Raw genomic sequence first — 18,818 nt, 5'->3', positions numbered from 1 at the left:
GTACCACTCCGCCTTGTCGGCGTCCCTCCGCTCCTGACGTCACGCGCCGCGCAGCAGCGGATCAGGCTTCATCGATCCACCGATTTCTTTCTCGACCGGCTATGGCTATACCTGTCAGGATCGTGTCGTCCAGAACCTCAGCTACCGGAGATTCACATGGCTGATGGCGCTGGCGTCTTTCAGGTTTGGTTGCTACTAGTAGCTGTCCCCACATGCCACAGACCCGTCCTTGAACGGGCGGGTGTACTGGTGTCATTGAACGAGAGATCCTGGGCCTCGCCCTCGCCGTCCCAAATTTTGTCGTTCAGATGACATCAAGGCCCTGGTTTAGGTTAACACAAGTAGCACAAAAATTTTGACCAATAATTAAGGGTACTAAATAAAGATAATTTACAAAACTAACTCCACAGCCGTGTTCTACTTCGCGAGACGAACCTAACGAGGCCTTTGACCGCACGATTCGAGAATAGTTACTGTAGCATCACTGTAGCAAATCATCGATTAATTACTATCATTAGATTCGTCGTGAAAAGTTACACCCATCCATGAAAAAGTTTTGCAAATAAACTTCGTTTAGTACTTCATGCATTGAAGGTTCTTTTCTCGGGAAATGTGTGCTAGTAGTACTAGCAGTAAACCAAACAGGGCCCAAAATAGCATCTGTCTGCTCCTTTCATTCAGTCAGAGCAACTGCATCGGTATGCATCCATCATACCTGTACGAGAAACGTCACTGGGACTGGAATCATGCTCGTGCTCTGGAAGATTGTACCAATCACGAATTCACGACCATCAATTCAACGTCCTACCGCGTTTCAGCATTTGTCGGGCCGGGTCAAGAAAATGCTGGAGTCAATCAGGCCGAAATCCCAAGCTACATGTTGTTGTCGGGCCAGTAATTTAGGACCTGGGCCGAACTGGACTGCACCATTCCGAAGACTAAACATGGGAGATCTCCTATAATGTCTTGGGAAATTAAACTGTTTCGGCACAAAATCTATACGAAAATTCCAAATTTCCGAAAGACTATGGGCTGTGTTTAATTCCAAAATTTCTCTCTCCAAACTTCACTATTCACCTATCACATCAAATCTTTTGCCTTATGTATGGAACATTAAATGTAGATAAATAAAAAAACTAATTGCATAAATTTGATGTACACGACGAGACGAATCTTTTGAATCTAGTTAGGTCAGAGTAGGACAACAATTATTACATACAAACGAAAAATACCACAGTGTGCTACAGTGTCCGATATGACTCTTTTTACCACCATTTTACGGATCTAAATACACGCGATGGTTGGTTTTCGATTGAATTCCAAGACGGCAATCGAAATTGCGCGCATTTGGTCAAAATTCGTCGATCCAAATATAGGCCCAACAGAAACAAAATACAAACGAACAAAATTCGCACATTCCACCCTCCAGTATCACCATTTCCATCCAGTCTCCAGATCCGGCGAGGCCCCCGTTCGTCCACCTCGCTCGACACGCACACGCCTCGCCTTCCGCTGCTTCCCGCCCCAACCACCTTGGCGTCAGATCCCGCTGCTCGCCTCTCCGCCTCCGCGCGCGGCGGCGTGTCCTCTCCGAGATCTCGGCATGGATACGGTCGAGAAGATCGTCGAGGACTTTGCCTCGGACATCGCTATGAGTTCCTTCTCCTCCGGCACACGCCTCCGGTGAGAACCCCCTGCCGCCCCAGAATTCCCCCCAACCCGCGCCGGATCTGGAGCACTCGTGCGTGCCAATGCTGTAACCGCGCTTCGTGAGCTGCCCCGCAGGGATATGATACGCGCGATACGCGCGTGCAAAACGGCGGCGGAGGAGCGCGCGGTGGTGCGGCGTGAGTGCGCGGCGATACGCACGGCTATCAGCGAGAATGAGCCGGCGCTCCGGCACAGGAACATGGCCAAGCTCATGTTCATCCACATGCTCGGCTACCCCACCCATTTCGCCCATATGGAGTGCCTTAAGCTCATCGCGGCCGCGGGGTACCCGGAGAAGCGGGTGGGCTATCTCGGCCTCATGCTGCTCCTCGACGAGCGGCAGGAGGTGCTTATGCTCGTCACCAACTCCCTCAAACAGTAGGCCCGCTCGACACTGTCCCTGCAATGTCACTGCTGCGAGTGTTGTTTCCTCAAATGGTGTACCGAGTTTTGAGTAATGGTAGTGCTTAATTTGGGGCAGAGATCTCAACCACCCGAACCAGTTCATCGTGGGCCTTGCATTGTGTGCGCTTGGTAACATCTGCTCTGCCGAAATGGCACGGGATCTGTCGCCAGAAGTGGAGAGATTGATGCGCAGTAGGGAAGTCAATACAAAGAAAAAGGTACGTACCTGTATACTCTGTAATTCAATCCCAGTAGACGAGTCCAGTCGAGCAGGGCGAAGACAAACACTGACAGCTGAACGAGTGAATTATTGACTTGTGTTATTTCAAGGAATTGACCTAGGTTGATTGGAAATAACATACTTATTGGAACCACCAAATTTAGTCGCTCTGTAAACTTTTTCATCAATTAGTCTTTGTAAACTACTATATGAGTATGTTTGGATGCAGGGCTTACCTTGTGCCTTTCTATCATTATTTGATTATTTCTACTGGTATTTTTTTTAATTTATGGTATATTTCTACTTGGTTATTAGGCTGCTTTGTGCTCTATAAGGATCGTACGAAAAGTGCCAGATTTGGCGGAGAACTTCATGGCCCTGGCTGCATCACTGTTGAAAGAAAAACACCATGGGGTTCTTATATCTGCAATTCAGCTCTGCACAGAACTATGCAAAGCCAGCAAAGATGCTCTGGAGTACCTGAGGAAGGTAAGGACATTTATTTCTTGCACCCAACATCACAAATAGCATGACAGGTAAGTGCACGGAAAAAGATCAACCGAAAACATGTAATTTCTCTGTCTAACATTTTTCTTATAATAATTTAAATGATCCTATTTGATATTTAATGCACAAGTTTGTAATATTTCACATTAATATTTTTGATGCTGAAAATGGTAATATAATATCTGAGAGGCTGACATATGCGTTATCCTCATACACTTTTACATTTCATCTCATTTGCAGAACTGCATTGAAGGTCTGGTTCGCATACTGAGAGATGTGTCCAATAGTTCATATGCTCCTGAGTATGATGTTTCTGGAATTGCTGATCCATTCTTGCATATTCGAGTTCTGAAACTTATGCGCATCTTGGGTCAAGGCGATGCAGATTGCAGTGAATATATGAATGATATTCTTGCTCAGGTGATTGATCAACCTTTATCTTCGGTTTCACATGTAGAACACTATCATTTACTGTCCATCTAACAAAGCAAGGGCACGGGCATGTATCTTTTAGTCATAATCTTTTTCTTGATTGCATATGTCTCTTGGTTTTGCCTTTCAATCAGAGCAGACTTGGAATCTTATAGATGTGTTATAGAATAACATGAACTAGTTTTTTTTTGCATTATTTAGCCCATAATGGATGACTCATGTATTTCATGCTGTGCTAACTAAACTATGACATATTTCCATTAGACCCTCTGTAGGTGGTGCCTATGTTGGATTCCAAGACCTTCCCTATTTACTAATTTTTCCCCATGGTCAACCCTATTTTCATCTGCATGACCATTTGTTTGCATATTGAAGTGGATAGTTAACCATGGTATTTATGTTTATCCAGGTTGCAACAAAAACTGACTCAAACAAGAATGCTGGAAATGCCATTCTGTATGAATGTGTCCAGACAATAATGGGCATTGAAGCTACTAGTGGTTTACGTGTTCTGGCAATTAATATTTTGGGTAGATTCTTGTCAAACCGTGATAACAATATAAGGTCAACCTTCTCTGCTTTTCGTTCTTGACCCTCTTTTCTTTTTTTAAAAAAATAAACCAAACTGTTTGTGAATAATTTCTTTTACCTTTCTTGATTGATCTGCTAGTTTAATCAGTAATTATGTTGAGCTTGTGGCTATAGCTTATGAAATTTGATTCAGTTGTAACTAACTAACTATTTTTCAAGCAATAATATATGGAACAATTGGTTGCCGTTGGTTATGTTATTTCACATTTTATAAATGAAATGTTTATTGGTTTACCTATCTGCTCCATAGATGGAGTTACTCTGCCTGTCACCCTGTCCTCTTTCAGATATGTTGCTCTTAACATGCTTATGAGGGCCATTGCAGTTGATGCACTGGCGGTGCAGAGGCACAGGACAACAATATTAGAGTGTGTAAAGGTAACAATACATGCAACTCTATCCATGCTGAGTGCTTGTCTTACTATACCTCGCGCTAATTCATGCCTATGTATGTATGACATTAGATTAAGAATCCTCATATTATGCTACAGGACAACGCTTCATAACATTCAGCAAATTAGCATAATACTACCAAAATTTAGGCATTCGCCTTTGTGCAGATACCTTATAGCGTGCTAACTTAGTGTACACTGTAGACCTGCCTTCTATTTTCAACTTTGAAAGGATCTTAAATGAACAAATGTGTGTGTCAAAGCTGTTGGCTTATCTAGTCCAAATGTTGTGCCGGGACCTTTCTGTAGATTCGCTAATCCTGTGCCCTTGGTTTTGAGTACTTCTCCTGTATTTGCTAAAGCTGGATTCTATGTTACTGCTCTTGCAATGCATTCAATCTAAAAATCAAGGGTTCACAGTGTATGATCCATTAGTTCATAATTGTGTATGATCAAGCCTGACATTTACTGTTTCCAGCAACCTAGTTCTGTTATTCTGGTTTTTAACATTTCTATTGTCTGTGCATCTTTCAGGATGCCGATGCCTCCATTCGCAAAAGGGCCCTTGAACTTGTTTTTCTGCTAGTCAATGACACAAATGTAAAGCCTCTGACTAAAGAGCTCATTGATTACTTAAGCATTGCGGATCCAGACTTTAAAGGAGATCTCACATCAAAGATATGCTCAATAGTTGAAAAGTTAGTATCTATTTATTCTGTTAGTTTCTAGTTGCCTCGTGGAGCGTTTAACAATGTTGCATGTCCAATAGGTTTTCTCAAGAGAAGTTATGGTACCTTGATCAGATGTTCAAGGTTTTATCTCTGGTAAGTACCTAAGTACTGTGGAGATATTTTAATATTAAAAAATATGTGCTCATAGAACACAATTTTTTTTTATGTTTCTTTCAATACTTCTAACCTTGCATCTTTTTTAGTCATTTCTTCATCTTCTGGGCAAGTCTGTTCAACTTGCATTGCATGCTCTTAAATATGGAACACCTTAAGTCTGTGTATAGTACAACCTGGATATTCAAATGAGGGATATTAACTGCATTAGCACACATTGATACAAAACTGCAGGGAAGGAAGCTTTAGAATTTCTTTGGCAGCTATCCTAGTGTCCAAACATACCCATTGAGGAAGAAACTCTGCCTGTTCTTATGATCTGTGTCTTCTTGCATTTCTCCTTGCCGTTTTGTACCTCATGCTTACAGCATGCACACAGAAACCTCTAAAGGATGCAAGGCATTTCCACTATGACATAAAATTTGTCATAGCCTGCTTAAACTTCACAAATATTACTATCTTTGCACACAAAGTTACTGGTATACTTGTGGACTGTTCCTAGTTATGTTTCAGTCCATTATTTTGACATAGTGGGAGATGTCAAACTTGAGTTGTCTTGCCTTATTAGATGTACAAAAACGAGCCAAATTCATGTTTCATTCTTATTATTTAACAGGCTGGAAATCATGTGAAGGATGATGTATGCCATGCCCTTATTGTTGTATTAAGCAATGCATCAGAGCTTCAAGGATATTCAGTGAGGTCATTGTATAAGGCCTTGCAAGCATATGGCAAACAGGTTAGGGAAAATTTTATACTCTTCATAGTGCACGCCATTCCATCTCATCCTACCTGATGTCCGTAATTTTGTCAATATTATATTATTTAGGGAAGTTTAGTGAGAGTAGCTGTTTGGTGCATTGGTGAATATGGTGAAATGCTGGTGAACAATGTTGGCATGCTGGATGGGGAGGAAAAAATTACGGTGAGTGGACAATTTGTTGCAGGATTTGTTCTTTTTTAACCCTCTGAACTTGCTTGATTGTGCTCCCAACTGTATGAACTACTAAATAACTGTCACATGTTTAAGTTCTGCTGTTGTCTGTTCTAACTTCTACTAGAATGAGCTGGGCAGGCAGCCATCCCAGCCCATCTAAAGTTCTAAACAAGGGTGATTATTCCAGAAATTCTATGCACATTATTTGTTTATCTATATATGCATGCCAGGTGGCCTTAATATTAATTTAGACATGTAGCTTGAGATAAATGAATTATATTTCTTAAGAATCTTTTTCCAAGGTTGGACTTTTACTTGTCTACATTGTTGTATAAGCAATCTATCCTGTGTTTTTAGTGTCATTTGTAACTTGTCATACATCTTGTGAAATACATTAACTTGTTCAGGTAACAGAATCTGATGCTGTGGATGCTGTAGAGATCGCTCTTAACCGCCACTCTGCAGATGCGACAACTGGAGCTATGTGTCTTGTTGCTCTTCTGAAGCTCTCCTCACGATTTCCATCGACCTCAGAGTAAGATATCTTTCTTTCAACTTGACCTCATAGTTGTCGCACAAAATACCAACTCAAAGATGCAGTTCTCTTAACTATGAACTTGTATTCTTTTGTCATTATTCTCTTGTATTCATGACGTTCCTGATTAATTTGCAAATGAATATCAAGTTTTTATCCACAGAACTGGTGCAAAACTCTCTCACGCGCCCTAACTAACCTGGTTTTCAATGATGTATACAAGTAGACAGAGCATTTCGAGCAGTGTAGCATCTGAGTAGGCAGGCCTATGTCGAGCAGGGAGCATGTCCATCTTGTTTGTTCTGTTTATTTTGGGGAAGATAATTATGAATAAGAAAGGCGATAGATGCTGACATGTGGGTCCTATATATATATTAAAATTGCTAGTGAAAATTAAATGATTCTTTCGGGTTTCATCTCTAGCCTACCCCAACTTGCTTGGGAAAAAAGGCTATGTTGTTGTTGTTGTTGTTGTTGTTGTTTAGTGGGAGAGCGCTTTGCAGACCTGAACTTGAGTTTGGGCTAGTAAAGTGGACTTAATCCATAAATCTGTGCAACCTTTTTATCTCCTACTCTTACCACGAGTGAACTTCAGACTCGCCGGTCATTAAATTGTGGGAACGTTGTTCCTTGTACACACAGAAGAACCGTGTTATGCTGTATTTATCTGTACATTATGGTAGTCATTGGTGGTACACCACCATGTAGAATTTCCTCATCTTTTTAAGAACCATGTTATGCTGTATTTATCTGTACATTATGGTAGTCATTGTTGGTACACCACCATATACGATTTCCTCATCTTTTTTAATACTGCCTTTAAGTTATGTTCTTGAAAAGCTTATCACATATTTCTGGGTGTTGACAACTTAGACACATGGTGATATATATGTCCTTAGTTATTTTATACAACATCTACCTCTAAGGCTCTAACTTCATCGTATCTGTGGCAGTTATTCCAATTATGGTGCTCTTTTATAGCCTTAAAAATACTACGCTTATCATGTCATGCAAAACATTTACCATAACTAGGTGATTCTTATAGTGTAATACTGCATTGTTAAATACTGTGGCTTTATTTATTTTTTTTAACAGGAGGGTGAAACAAATAGTTGCTCGGAATAAGGAGAATGCTGTGCTTGAACTACAGCAAAGATCAATTGAATTCAGTTCCATAATACAAAGACATCAGTCTATCAGGTGGTTTTAGACGTTACTGCAGTAGATTTGTTTAGTTTTTTTTTCCTATGAAAAATATAAATCTGAGAGTGCCTGGTTTCAAATGCAGATCATCTTTGCTTGAACGTATGCCTGTATTGGACGAAGCTAGTTATCTGGTGAAGCGGGCTACTGCTACACAAGCAACTATTTCAGCAAATAAACATGCCCCGACGGTTGCTCCTGGAGGCCTTAAGCTTCCGAATGGTGTAGCAAAACCCACCTCAGCTCCTTTAGCTGATTTGCTTGATTTGAGTTCTGATGATGCACCAGCTTCAACCACCACTTCTACTACAACACCTAATGATTTTCTGCAAGATCTTCTGGGTATTGGTGGAGTGAGTACATCAACGGCAGGTATTCTTTTGCCACTATCTCTGTTATTTCATGCATGGTTTCCATTTTAGCTTGCTTTTCTGATTACGTTAAAAGAGCAAAGGGGCTTTATTGACTGGTGCCCTCTGCAATCCCTCCATCTGTCCCTCAGAATCTGCACAAAGAGCTTCTCCAGCAGATTACTCATCCCTTTCCCCAATACCAAAAAACTGTCCTTTTGGTAATGGGAAGTGCTCCAGCAGATTACCAATTCCATCCCCATTACCAAAACACACCTCCCTCTTACTCAAATGTAGGGGAATTCTTTCCTCTACCCTATCCTTTGAGTAATCTGCTACAGCACTAGCTACCAAAAACGCAAAAAATATTATTGGTGATGGAGAGAGAAAATATATAGGGTATGAGAGATGAGTAATCTGCTGGAGATTACTTTTATGGAATTTGAGCTCACCCCATGCTCAACAATTTGCTAATCAGTCATTTATACTTTTATCCTAAAATTTAGTTCTAGTGCTATAATGTGGGATATTGGGATCTTGTCCAAATATTTGTATTTAACACAGCCTTGCTTGTTACTTTTGCCCATGAAAAAGTCTTGCTGTGATGTAGGCAGGTCAATATTTTATTTACTGCAGCAGTACATGAAAGAGTTGTTCAGTACTTCAGTTATTATCTTTTTGTGCACTAATTTTTACATTCTATTTTTTTGGTTATCAGAAAATTCCCTTACTTTAGCACTTAATTTTTTCTTCTATTTTTGTTCAGGTGTACCTTCAACTGCTAGCACAGATATTCTTATGGACCTTCTATCCATTGGATCATCTCCATTACAGAATGGCACGCCTGGACAAGGTAAAAGTAATCTTAGCTGTAGCGATTGCCTATGTTTTTATTGCTGACCAGTGTTGAATTGTGTCATATTGATGCAGCAGAGTCCAAACCTGTTCATGCTGTACCTGAAGCTATCGATCTGCTCGGTAGTTTGTCATCAACTACATCTGTTTCTGGTTAGCTTGGTTTAATGTTGACTGTTTGAATCGTCTATTTTATGTGTATAACAATTGATGAATTATTTAAACACTAATGCAGCAGAGACTAAACCCACACGTTTGGTATCTCAAGGCATGGATCTGCTTGATGGTTTGTCATCAAGTACATCCGTTTCTGGTTAGTTTTGTTGTTGATATTAGCAAACAATGTAACTACATCGTGCTCATGGTTACTAAACCTCCTGATTTGAGCAGGACTAGAAAAAACGGTTCACCCATCAATAACAGCTTTCCAGAGTACAACCTTGAAGATCACCTTTGATTTGAAAAGACAACCTGGAAACCCACGAGAGACGACAATTCATGCCACTTTTACAAATTTGACATCGAGTACCTATACAGATTTTATTTTTCAGGCCGCTGTTCCAAAGGTAATATCTTATTGCTGTATTCTATGTTTGAGCTTTCCACTGGCGCTATAAATTACCCCTGATACTCCATGGTTTTTGTTCTGCATACATTAGTTTTTATCACGTGATAAATGATGATTATACTGCATGATAGTTCTTGAAATTTTGTTGCATTTCTTCTACCATCTTCAGCTTGGGTTTGATGGGCTATAAGCTACCCATGTCCTGTTGACCATTCCTTCCTTGAATTCATATAGCTTGAGTTTTGTACTTTCTGTTACTCTGATCTAGAAAAATGTAGATAACACCTTTTTTTCACATTAGAGCAATAGAAAGAGGCTAAGTGAATCATTTTATTCTTCCTTTGTTTTTTTAATAAAAGCTATTTGATAGATATGCTGATAATGTTTCTTTTGCGTGCAGTTCATCCAATTGAAACTGGATCCAGCTAGTGGCAACACTGTTCCAGCTAATGGAAATGGTTCGGTTACTCAAGGGCTCAGTGTCACCAATAATCAACAGGGCCAGGTATATGAAGATTTACATCCCTTGGTTCCCCCCTTTTATTTAGCTTCTATAGTCTATCTTTTTTATTGGCTCGAATTTAATCTTCTTCCGTACGATGTGGTTTACAACTGTTAAATTTATATGGCTGAAGTACTAACAGGAAAATTGTAGGCCATAAAGCTCACATTGTAATGCAAATTTCTTGCAAAACTGACTGATGTATTTCTATTGCTGCTCGTGTGTCATTAATTTCTTAGATACACTGTTGACTAATGTTGCATGTGTTAGAGAAAAATGAGCTGAACCCACTACATTCCATTGACTAGGGTTCCCTGTTCCGCTAGGCGCTAGGCGCATTCTAGGCGATGACCCTCAGCCTAGAGACTAGTCGGGAGTAATCGCGCCTAGGCGCTGCTAGGCGTTTTTCTAGGCGTTTTGGCATACAACTTATATATATAATATATTATGTATATATAGCAAAAAATGCTGAATATATATAGGCTAAAGTAAATAAAAAGATAGGGTCAGTAGACATACCTGATACCTTGGTGGCTTAATCTTGCATGTTCCTTCCTCCTACATCACATTTTGACATCTTGTAAATACTAAATAGTCAATAGACAGCAGTTCATGAAAAAAAAAATAGGAAACAACAAGTTGTCACTTATCTCAATCATTTCAGCCACCTCCAATCCATGAGCATACTAGGGAAATTGAAACACATTCAGTTTTCAGATTGTCATACTGCAGAACAAGTGAACAACAGAGATGCTAGTATGCTACACATTCAGTCATTCAGATGTTCAGATTTCAGAGCAGCCAAAACAGGGGAGGAGCAGGGGAGGGAAGAAGAAGAGGAGCAGGGGAGGAGGACCAGGGGAGGGGGAAGACGGAGGAGTAGGGGAGGGGACTGACCTTGGGGGTGCGCCGGCGGGGATGACCTTCCTGGCGCGGCGCCTGGCAGTGGGGACGACTGGTGGAGCAGGGGAGCGGGTGACGACCTTCCTGTGGGGGAGCGGTGGAACAGGGGAGCGGGTGACGACCGGCGGGGATGACCTCGTCGATGCTGTCGTCGTCAGCGGATGGAGCAAATGGCGGGCGGGAAACGCTCGTCTCCTTCTTATCCCTCCCGCGCGCTCGGCCGCGGCTCCCGTTTTTGGCGCGCGCTCGGCCGCGTGGCCCGCCTCCGCGCGGGATTTCTTCGCGCGCGGCGCGAAATTTCGCGGCCTGCGACGCTCGGGCCCGCCTACGCGCCGCGCAGCGCGCCTCCGCGCCGCCTAGCCCCGCCCAGCGCCGCCAATCGCCCAGACGCCGCCGACCCCCCCTAATCGAGGCGACGGGCCTCGCCTACCGATTAAGCGCGCTGAATCGCGCCTAGTCGCACGCCTAGCGGAACAGGGCTAGGGTTATACATATACAATGTATGGGCCAAATGGGCCAAGAGGCCTACATGGGCCAGAAATAGAAAAGAGAGACTCTATATATTAACACCCCCCCTCAAACTAAGGTGGCTGAGAAGTATGTGAATCAGACACACTTAGTTTGAGTATATGAAACTGATGTTGATCTCTAGTCTGAGTCTTGGTGAAGAAATCAGCAAGCTGAAGTTCAGGCGGCGTGTATTGAAGATCAACAGTTGATTGTTGGCAATGAGATCGTATGGAGGCATCAACACCAATATGCTTTGTGAGCTCATGCTTGACTGGATTGTTGGCAATTTGAATAGCACTAGTGTTGTCACAACGGAGAATGGTAGGATCAGCACAAGTAACCCCAAAATCAGCCAACAGCCAACGAAGCCAAATAATTTCTGCTGTTGTTGTGGCAAGAGCTCTGAGTTCAGCTTCAGCACTAGACCGAGAAACTGCAGTTTGGCGCTTGGACTTCCATGCAATTAGTGAACCACCAAGAAAAATACGGTAACCAGTAACAGATCGACGATCAGCATGATCACTGGCCCAAGTAGCATCAGAATAAGCATGAAGCATGGGTTGATTTGAGGTGGCATAAAAGAGTCGACGGGAGATTGTCCCCCGCAGGTACCGCAGAACCCGAAGTAAATGAGCATAGTGAACTATTGTAGGTGCACTCACAAATTGACTCAGAATGTGCACGGCATAGGCAATATCCGGTTTGGTAGCAGTGAGGTAGACAAGACTACCAACAAGATGGCGGTACCTTGTCGGATCAGCAAGAGGAGAACCATCCGACGACTTCAAGTGAAGATTAAGTTCCATAGGGGTGGCGGCACTCCGAGCATCTGTGAGACCAGAACGAGCAAGTAGGTCTTGAATATATTTGGACTGAGAGAGATAATAGCCAGCAGCAGTTGAATCAATCTCAATGCCCAGAAAGTAGCTTAGGGAGCCCAAGTCAGACATCATGAATTGGTCACAAAGGTGCTCTTTAACAAAAGTAATATACTCCTAATCATCTCCAGTGATCAACATATCATCAACATAAAGGAGAATTAAAGTGCAGCCACGCGGAGAGGTATGAACAAATAGAGCAGGATCATGTTCGCTAGGAGTAAAACCAGCAGCACTGACAACTGAACTGAACCGCTCAAACCAAGCGCGTGGTGCTTGCTTGAGACCATAAAGAGCACGCCGAAGATGACAAATATATCCAGAAGGAAGCTCAACCCCCGGTGGAGGATGCATGTAAACATCCTTGTGCAAATCACCATGAAGAAAGGCATTCTTGACATCCATTTGGGAGATGATCTATGAACGAGTGGCAGCCACAGCAATGAGAGTACGAACTGTAGTCATATGAGCAACAAGAGCAAAAGTTTCCTCATAATCACGACCATAGGACTGTTGGAAACCCCGAGCAACTAGGCGAGCTTTGTACCTCTCAATAGAGCCATCAGCTTTGGTCTTAACCTTGTATACCCACTTGCAGGTGATGGGATTGACACCATGAGGCAACGGAACAACCTCCTAGGTACCCGTGCGTTGTAAAGCAAGGAGTTCAGCCGACATGGCATCTTGCCAAACAGGGGTGTTAACAGCTTCCTGATAAGAGGAAGGCTCACAAACAGCCCCAACATTGGGAAATCCATATCTATCGGGAGCATGAAGAGTAGAACGATCCCTAAGGTTATGAGGTGGTGAAGAAGGTGGTGAATCATCTATGGTAGGGCTGGAGATTGGAGAATGAACACGGGAACGACGACAATAGTGAAAAGGAAAAGGCGTAACAGATGGAGGTGGTGATTGTGGTGGTGGACTGGATAACACAGGTGGAGGTGGTTGAATAGGAGGTGCTGTTGGAACATGTGTAATCTCAGTGGAATCAGAAGGAAGAGATGGAACCATGTCAGGTGAGGAATTTTGTGAGGAAACAGAGATATGTGGCAAAAAGAGGAAAGAAAGAGGCTCAACAGATGGCAATTTTGTAGGAGCGGAAGAGTGAAAATATGGTTTGTTTTCAAGAAAAGTGACATCACGAGAAAAGCGAATACGACGGGCTGAGGTATCATAACAACGATAACTCTTATGTTCAAGACTGTAACCAAGGAAAACACACTCAATAGATTGAGCTGTTAGTTTCGTGCATTCATGAGAAGGTAAAAGAACATAACATGAGGAACCAAACACACGAAGGTGAGCATAGCCAGGTGGGGATCCATGTAAAACTTCCCCAGGACATTTACCCTGAAGACGAGATGATGGCTGAAGATTAATGTGATAGACAGCGGTAGAGACAGCTTCAGCCCAAAAATGAGAGGGCACAAAAGAGGAAATAAGAAGAGTTCGTGCAGTTTCAATAACATGGCGATGCTTATGCTCAGCTACGCCATTTTGGGCATGAGCACCAGGACAAGATAGCTGAGGCAAAGTTCCTTCAGAAGAAAGAAACTGACGAAAAGCAATGGAAAGATACTCCCCACCTGAGTCAGAACGAAAAATACGAATAGAAGAAGAAAATTGAGTTTGAACCATCCGAGCAAAAGATTGATAGATGGATAGTAGTTGAGAACGATGTTTCATGAAATAAATCCAGGTATAGCGAGAGTAATCATCAATAAAGATAACATAGTATTTATGGCCACCTTTTGATACAAAAGGAGCAGGACCCCATACATCAGAGTGTACAAGAGCAAAAGGTTGAGTAGTTTTTGAGCTACTAGAAGGATATAGAAGCTGAATCTGTTTTCCAAGTTTACAACCAGTACATTCAAAAGAATGGTCAATAGGAACATGACCAAGAACACCCTGTTTAACTAAGGTGGATAGACGTGATCCACACAGATGGCCTAAACGATGATGCCATTGAGGAAAGGTAGCCGCAACAAAAGCTGATGACGTCGGTGCAGAAGAAGATGATGGCGACACAATAGACGGCAACCGAAGATGATCAAGGATGTAGAGGCCAGATGACCTCCTATGGCGATGGCCAGTACCAAGAAGAGCCCGGGTTTGCCGATCCTGAATAAAACACGAAGTGTCATCAAACCCAATGACACAATTCAGATCAGCAAGTTGCCCAACAGAGATCAGATTTATGGAAAGTTTAGGGACAAGAGAGACACCAGAAACATCAAAATTAGAAGTGACAAGATTGCCTTGATGAGTAACGCTGCAAAAGTTACCATCAGCAGTCTGAACACAACGATTATGAGAAAGAGGCTGACAAGAATCCAAATGAGAGGAGTTGGAAGTCATATGAAACGAAGCTCCCGAATCCAACACCCAAAAAGTACCTGGCTGTGACGTAGAGGACAAGGGGCTAGCTGACATGCAGGCACTGACTGGAGCAGAGATTGTGTTGTTGGACTGCTGCTGGAACTGATGTGCTGATGGCTGTTGGTGGTGTGGGAACAGTTGGTACTTAGTTGCTGATGGCTGTGGCACATAATCCTGTGGTAACTGAGGTGCTGCTGCTTGGAGCTGAGATGGTGCTGCTACATGTGTGCTCGATGAAGATGCAGGTATTCCACGACGGGAGCTAGCACGCTTTCTCATTTGAACCAGAAGGTGAGGATACTTCTTGAAGCACCGCTCATCAGGATGATTGGTCCTGCCACAGTGGCTGCAAGGAGTCTTTTGAGAGGTGGCCGCTGCTGCAACTTGATCAGACATAGAAGGAGCAGCAAGCACTGAAAGCTGAGACATCGGTGAAATGGCAGACATCGTCTTAAGACGCGTCTCCTCGGCCATGAGAGCAGATAATGCCTCGGCCAGTGTAGGAAGTGTAGGTCTCCCCAAAAGCTGAACTCGAATAGGTTCGAACTCAGACCGCAGTCCCATGACAAAGTCAAACATAGTATTCTGCTGATCATACTGGTCTCTGGCAGTCCAAGATGGAGCACAAGTCGTGCATGAGGAAGAACACTTGGGTACCATGGAGTCAAGCTGGCGTGATAGCTTAGTGAAGGAAATGTAATATTCTTCAACTGACATGTCCTGTTGCTGGAGATGATGAAGATTTTGGTGCAGTGAATAGCGAAGAGCTGAGCTACTTTGTTGATAGCGACCTTTTAGATAGTCCCACATCTCTTATGCAGTATTATGATCCTCAAGACAGGAGCGAATGCTCATATCAGTATTCATGCAGATAGCTGCCATCACACAATCGTCATCAAGGAGCCAAGCTTTGACTTCTTTATCATTAGTAGCTGTAGGGACTGGTGGATTATCAGTGAGATGGAGGTAAAAACCAACAGATCGCAGCAGCATCCTGAGAGAGAAGGCCCAATCTCTGTAATTGGAGCCATTGAGCTTCACATCCATGACAGGGGCACCAAAAGAGACTGGCGCAAGTATGCTGGAAGGAGAGGGGGAAGATCCCATGGCAGCAGCAGGAGGGGAGGGAAACGCGCGGCGTCGGCGAGCCGCCGGCACAGGAAGAGGTCGACCCCAGCCCGCAGTAAACTCTCGAGAGGGGAGCGGCGCGTCAGGCGGCGGCGCACAGCAACAAAAGGGCGGGGAGCCGGCAGGTGGAGCAACGGCGTCAGGGGGAGAGGCGCCGCCTCAAGCAGCGGCGCAGAAGAAGGGGAGGAGCGCGCAGAGGACTTGAGAGATAGGGGCGTCAGGGGAGTGCGCCGCGCTCGCCGGCAGGTGGAGCAAGAAGTGCGGCGGCGGCATGGAGAAGCCGTGGCTCTGTTACCATGTTAGAGAAAAATGAGCTGAACCCACTACATTCCATTGACTAGGGTTATACATATACAATGTATGGGCCAAGAGGCCTACATGGGCCAGAAATAGAAAAGAGAGACTCTCTCTATATATTAACAGCATGTACTCTAACTTAACAAAATATCAATTCCTCTCTTTCTTTTTTTTTGGGGGGGGGGGGGATAAGGACCAACCTGAGCCTTTCTCACGTGTACATTGTCCAAAATGATAAGACTTATAGCATATGCGATCAGTACAGAAGTAGACTAATATTTTGGGTTCTAGCGTGCAAGAACTATAACTGCGAGTAAATCTCGGTCGCACTGTTAATAATATGCTGCTATGTAGGCTGTCGTGAAATTGATGGATTCTTATATAAGCTACTTGCTGGTATTTTCTCATTTGCGCATACTACCATAATGCATAATTATTTGCGTTAATGTAGATGTTATCAACATGTGCACTGTTGATTGTTATATTGATTGCTTTCATTGAGAATAATTCTGTGAAGAAAAGAGCTAAGCATTTTGCACCCATCATTAGTCTGAAGTCCCTAGGTTGTCCTATCCAAGGTTTTTTTTACCGACCGGAACGACGAAACCGCCACCCTCCGGTTCCGGTAAACCGGTCCGGTTTGACCGGAAACCGTTAAAAACCGGTCAAATTCAAATTTCAAACTCTAGATGGCAGTTCAATCAGTTTCCACCGGTTAGCCGACCGGTTTGACCGATAAACCGGTCCGGTTTGAGTGGGAACCGGGAGTTGAACAAAAAACCGACGGAAAACCCACTTTAGTTCAAAATTTGAATGTTTGTATAACATGTTTTTGTCTAAATGAACCCTCCAATCCTCTTTTGTACTACTTTTACATTAATACAATATATAACATGTTTTACATTGTATTTGTATACTTTTGCATGCACGTTTTTTTTGTTTAACTTCAAATGCCCGCAAAGTATACTAAATGAACGAATATTTGAAAAAAATTGACACCATTAGATTCGTCGCAACTTGAAGTATTTTTTGTAATTTTTTGGGATTTTTTCATTTTTTTGAATTCAAATTTGAATTTTAAATTTGGGCCGGTTTGAAACCGGGTACCGGAACCGGTCCAGACCGGTTTGACCGGTTACCGCGGTTTCCGGACCGGTTCCGGTCGGTAAAAAAAACCCTGGTCCTATCACAATTGTGCCCAGGGTTTTTAGATCCTGAATTACTCTGCCTATAACCAGTTGTCCTGGTTGGTTGAATAGATCCTGGCCAAGAAACATTTGAAGTTGAATATACAGGTTTTTAATTCAAATTGATGTACTCAATTTCGAGTGATAACCAGACAAATGGTCAAAATGGGGTAGTCCAATTACAATGAACTTTTGGAAAGCCTTTTTTTTCAAAAAAAAAAACAGTGAACAGAATCCTGGAAAGCCCAATGGTTCTTCAGAATAAAGTTACCCTGCAATGTTTCGGGGTTATATTTATAGTCCCATGCTCATTGTTGATGTTTCTTTGTTATCTATATCCTGCTGAACAGAAACCACTTGCAATGCGTATCCGGATGTCTTATAAGGTGAATGGCGAGGACAGATTGGAACAGGGCCAAGTCAGCAATTTTCCTTCTGGGCTATAGTGCCATTTGTGTATATTATATCATGTTGTGATAGTTATCTCAAATTTACGTGTTGGGGACAGCGCGAAAATTTCTTTCACACTGTTCCCCTTTTTCTCTTTTTATTCATATCCCCCAATTTACGGGGTACTTAGAGCAAATAGTTTATTGGCGGCCATTCATTTTCTTGACCCATTTATATATTGTATAGTAAGCAGCCATGTCGTATCTTTAAATTCAACGTGATGTATTCATGCCTGATGTACACCGCGCTACGCTTGAGGATACTCAGAAAACATTGTCTCTACATCTCATTACAAATAATCTCTATGTTCTTGCACTATCAACCTTGGAAACTGGAGACCTGCAGTGCTTTGCATAAGTAAGCGACAGCAATGACTGACAGTAGCCGTGCAGTCCTAACCTGCGGTGCCATAAGTGCAGTGTGTCCGGGATTGTTTTACAATAGCGCGCAAACTTTTATTCCCTCGTGTTAATTAACCCTTACGTTCCAGTCATTAACTCATTATGTTAACCATGTTAGATAGTACTATGTTCCAGTCAGTCCTTACTTTCTTCTACTAAAAAAAAGTCCTTATTTTCTTGGATGCTGACCTAAAGACCTATCGATGGAGCTGATGTATTACGTACAACAGCCAACAGACCATTTCGCATTCATGCAGCATCTTCTTCGTCCAAGCCAGGTGGATGCATCGAGAGCAAAACATGGACCCGGGAATTAGGATAGGCTTGCTCTTCAAGTTCCTATTGTGTGAACTCTGAAGTCTGAACCTGGACTAAAGAAGCCGTCCTTCCCCACCCAGCTTCTCTTCTTCCTCCCGACGTGCTTTTTTTCTCACGAACATTCCAGTCCCTAGGTCCGCTGCCCGTTTATTTGGTCCTCGCAAGTCGTCGTTGGGGAAACGGGCACACGCAGCTGCAGTAATCTACCATTCTACCTTACCTGCCTACTGCTGAAGCGCCTCTAGCTGCGCCTGAATAATTACCGGGCTATCTTCCACGCCACGCTGACAGTGGCAGCGCGCGCCCATG

At 43.0% G+C, this 18,818-nt stretch overlaps 1 protein-coding gene across 5 annotated transcripts; it reads left to right on the top strand.

Annotated features, from left to right (window-relative positions):
• Positions 1–1,440: 1,440 nt before the first annotated feature.
• On the top strand, positions 1,441–18,089 carry LOC120645420 (AP-1 complex subunit gamma-2-like). 5 transcript variants are annotated; one of them, XM_039922218.1, is made up of 20 exons: positions 1,441–1,683; positions 1,786–2,088; positions 2,192–2,333; positions 2,651–2,824; positions 3,083–3,262; positions 3,684–3,838; positions 4,153–4,243; positions 4,792–4,955; positions 5,027–5,081; positions 5,719–5,841; positions 5,932–6,027; positions 6,447–6,574; positions 7,670–7,774; positions 7,863–8,149; positions 8,894–8,980; positions 9,058–9,135; positions 9,221–9,295; positions 9,373–9,548; positions 9,951–10,055; positions 17,691–18,089. In XM_039922218.1, the coding sequence occupies exons 1-20, from the start codon at positions 1,604–1,606 to the stop codon at positions 17,784–17,786; spliced, it is 2,700 nt and encodes an 899-aa protein (XP_039778152.1). In that variant the 5' UTR covers positions 1,441–1,603; the 3' UTR covers positions 17,787–18,089. The 5 variants fall into 5 exon arrangements, with proteins under 5 accessions (XP_039778152.1, XP_039778158.1, XP_039778146.1 ...); XM_039922224.1 differs by having other exon boundaries at positions 1,442–1,683; positions 9,061–9,135; XM_039922212.1 differs by having other exon boundaries at positions 1,442–1,683; positions 9,061–9,135; positions 9,218–9,295.
• The last annotated feature ends 729 nt before the right edge of the window (positions 18,090–18,818 follow it).

Source organism: Panicum virgatum, chromosome 1K (assembly GCF_016808335.1).
Source record: "Panicum virgatum strain AP13 chromosome 1K, P.virgatum_v5, whole genome shotgun sequence".
In the NCBI taxonomy this organism is placed as follows: domain Eukaryota; kingdom Viridiplantae; phylum Streptophyta; class Magnoliopsida; order Poales; family Poaceae; genus Panicum; species Panicum virgatum.
The sequence above is the reverse complement of the archived record's forward strand: the minus strand, read 5'-3'. Positions and strand labels throughout refer to the sequence as shown.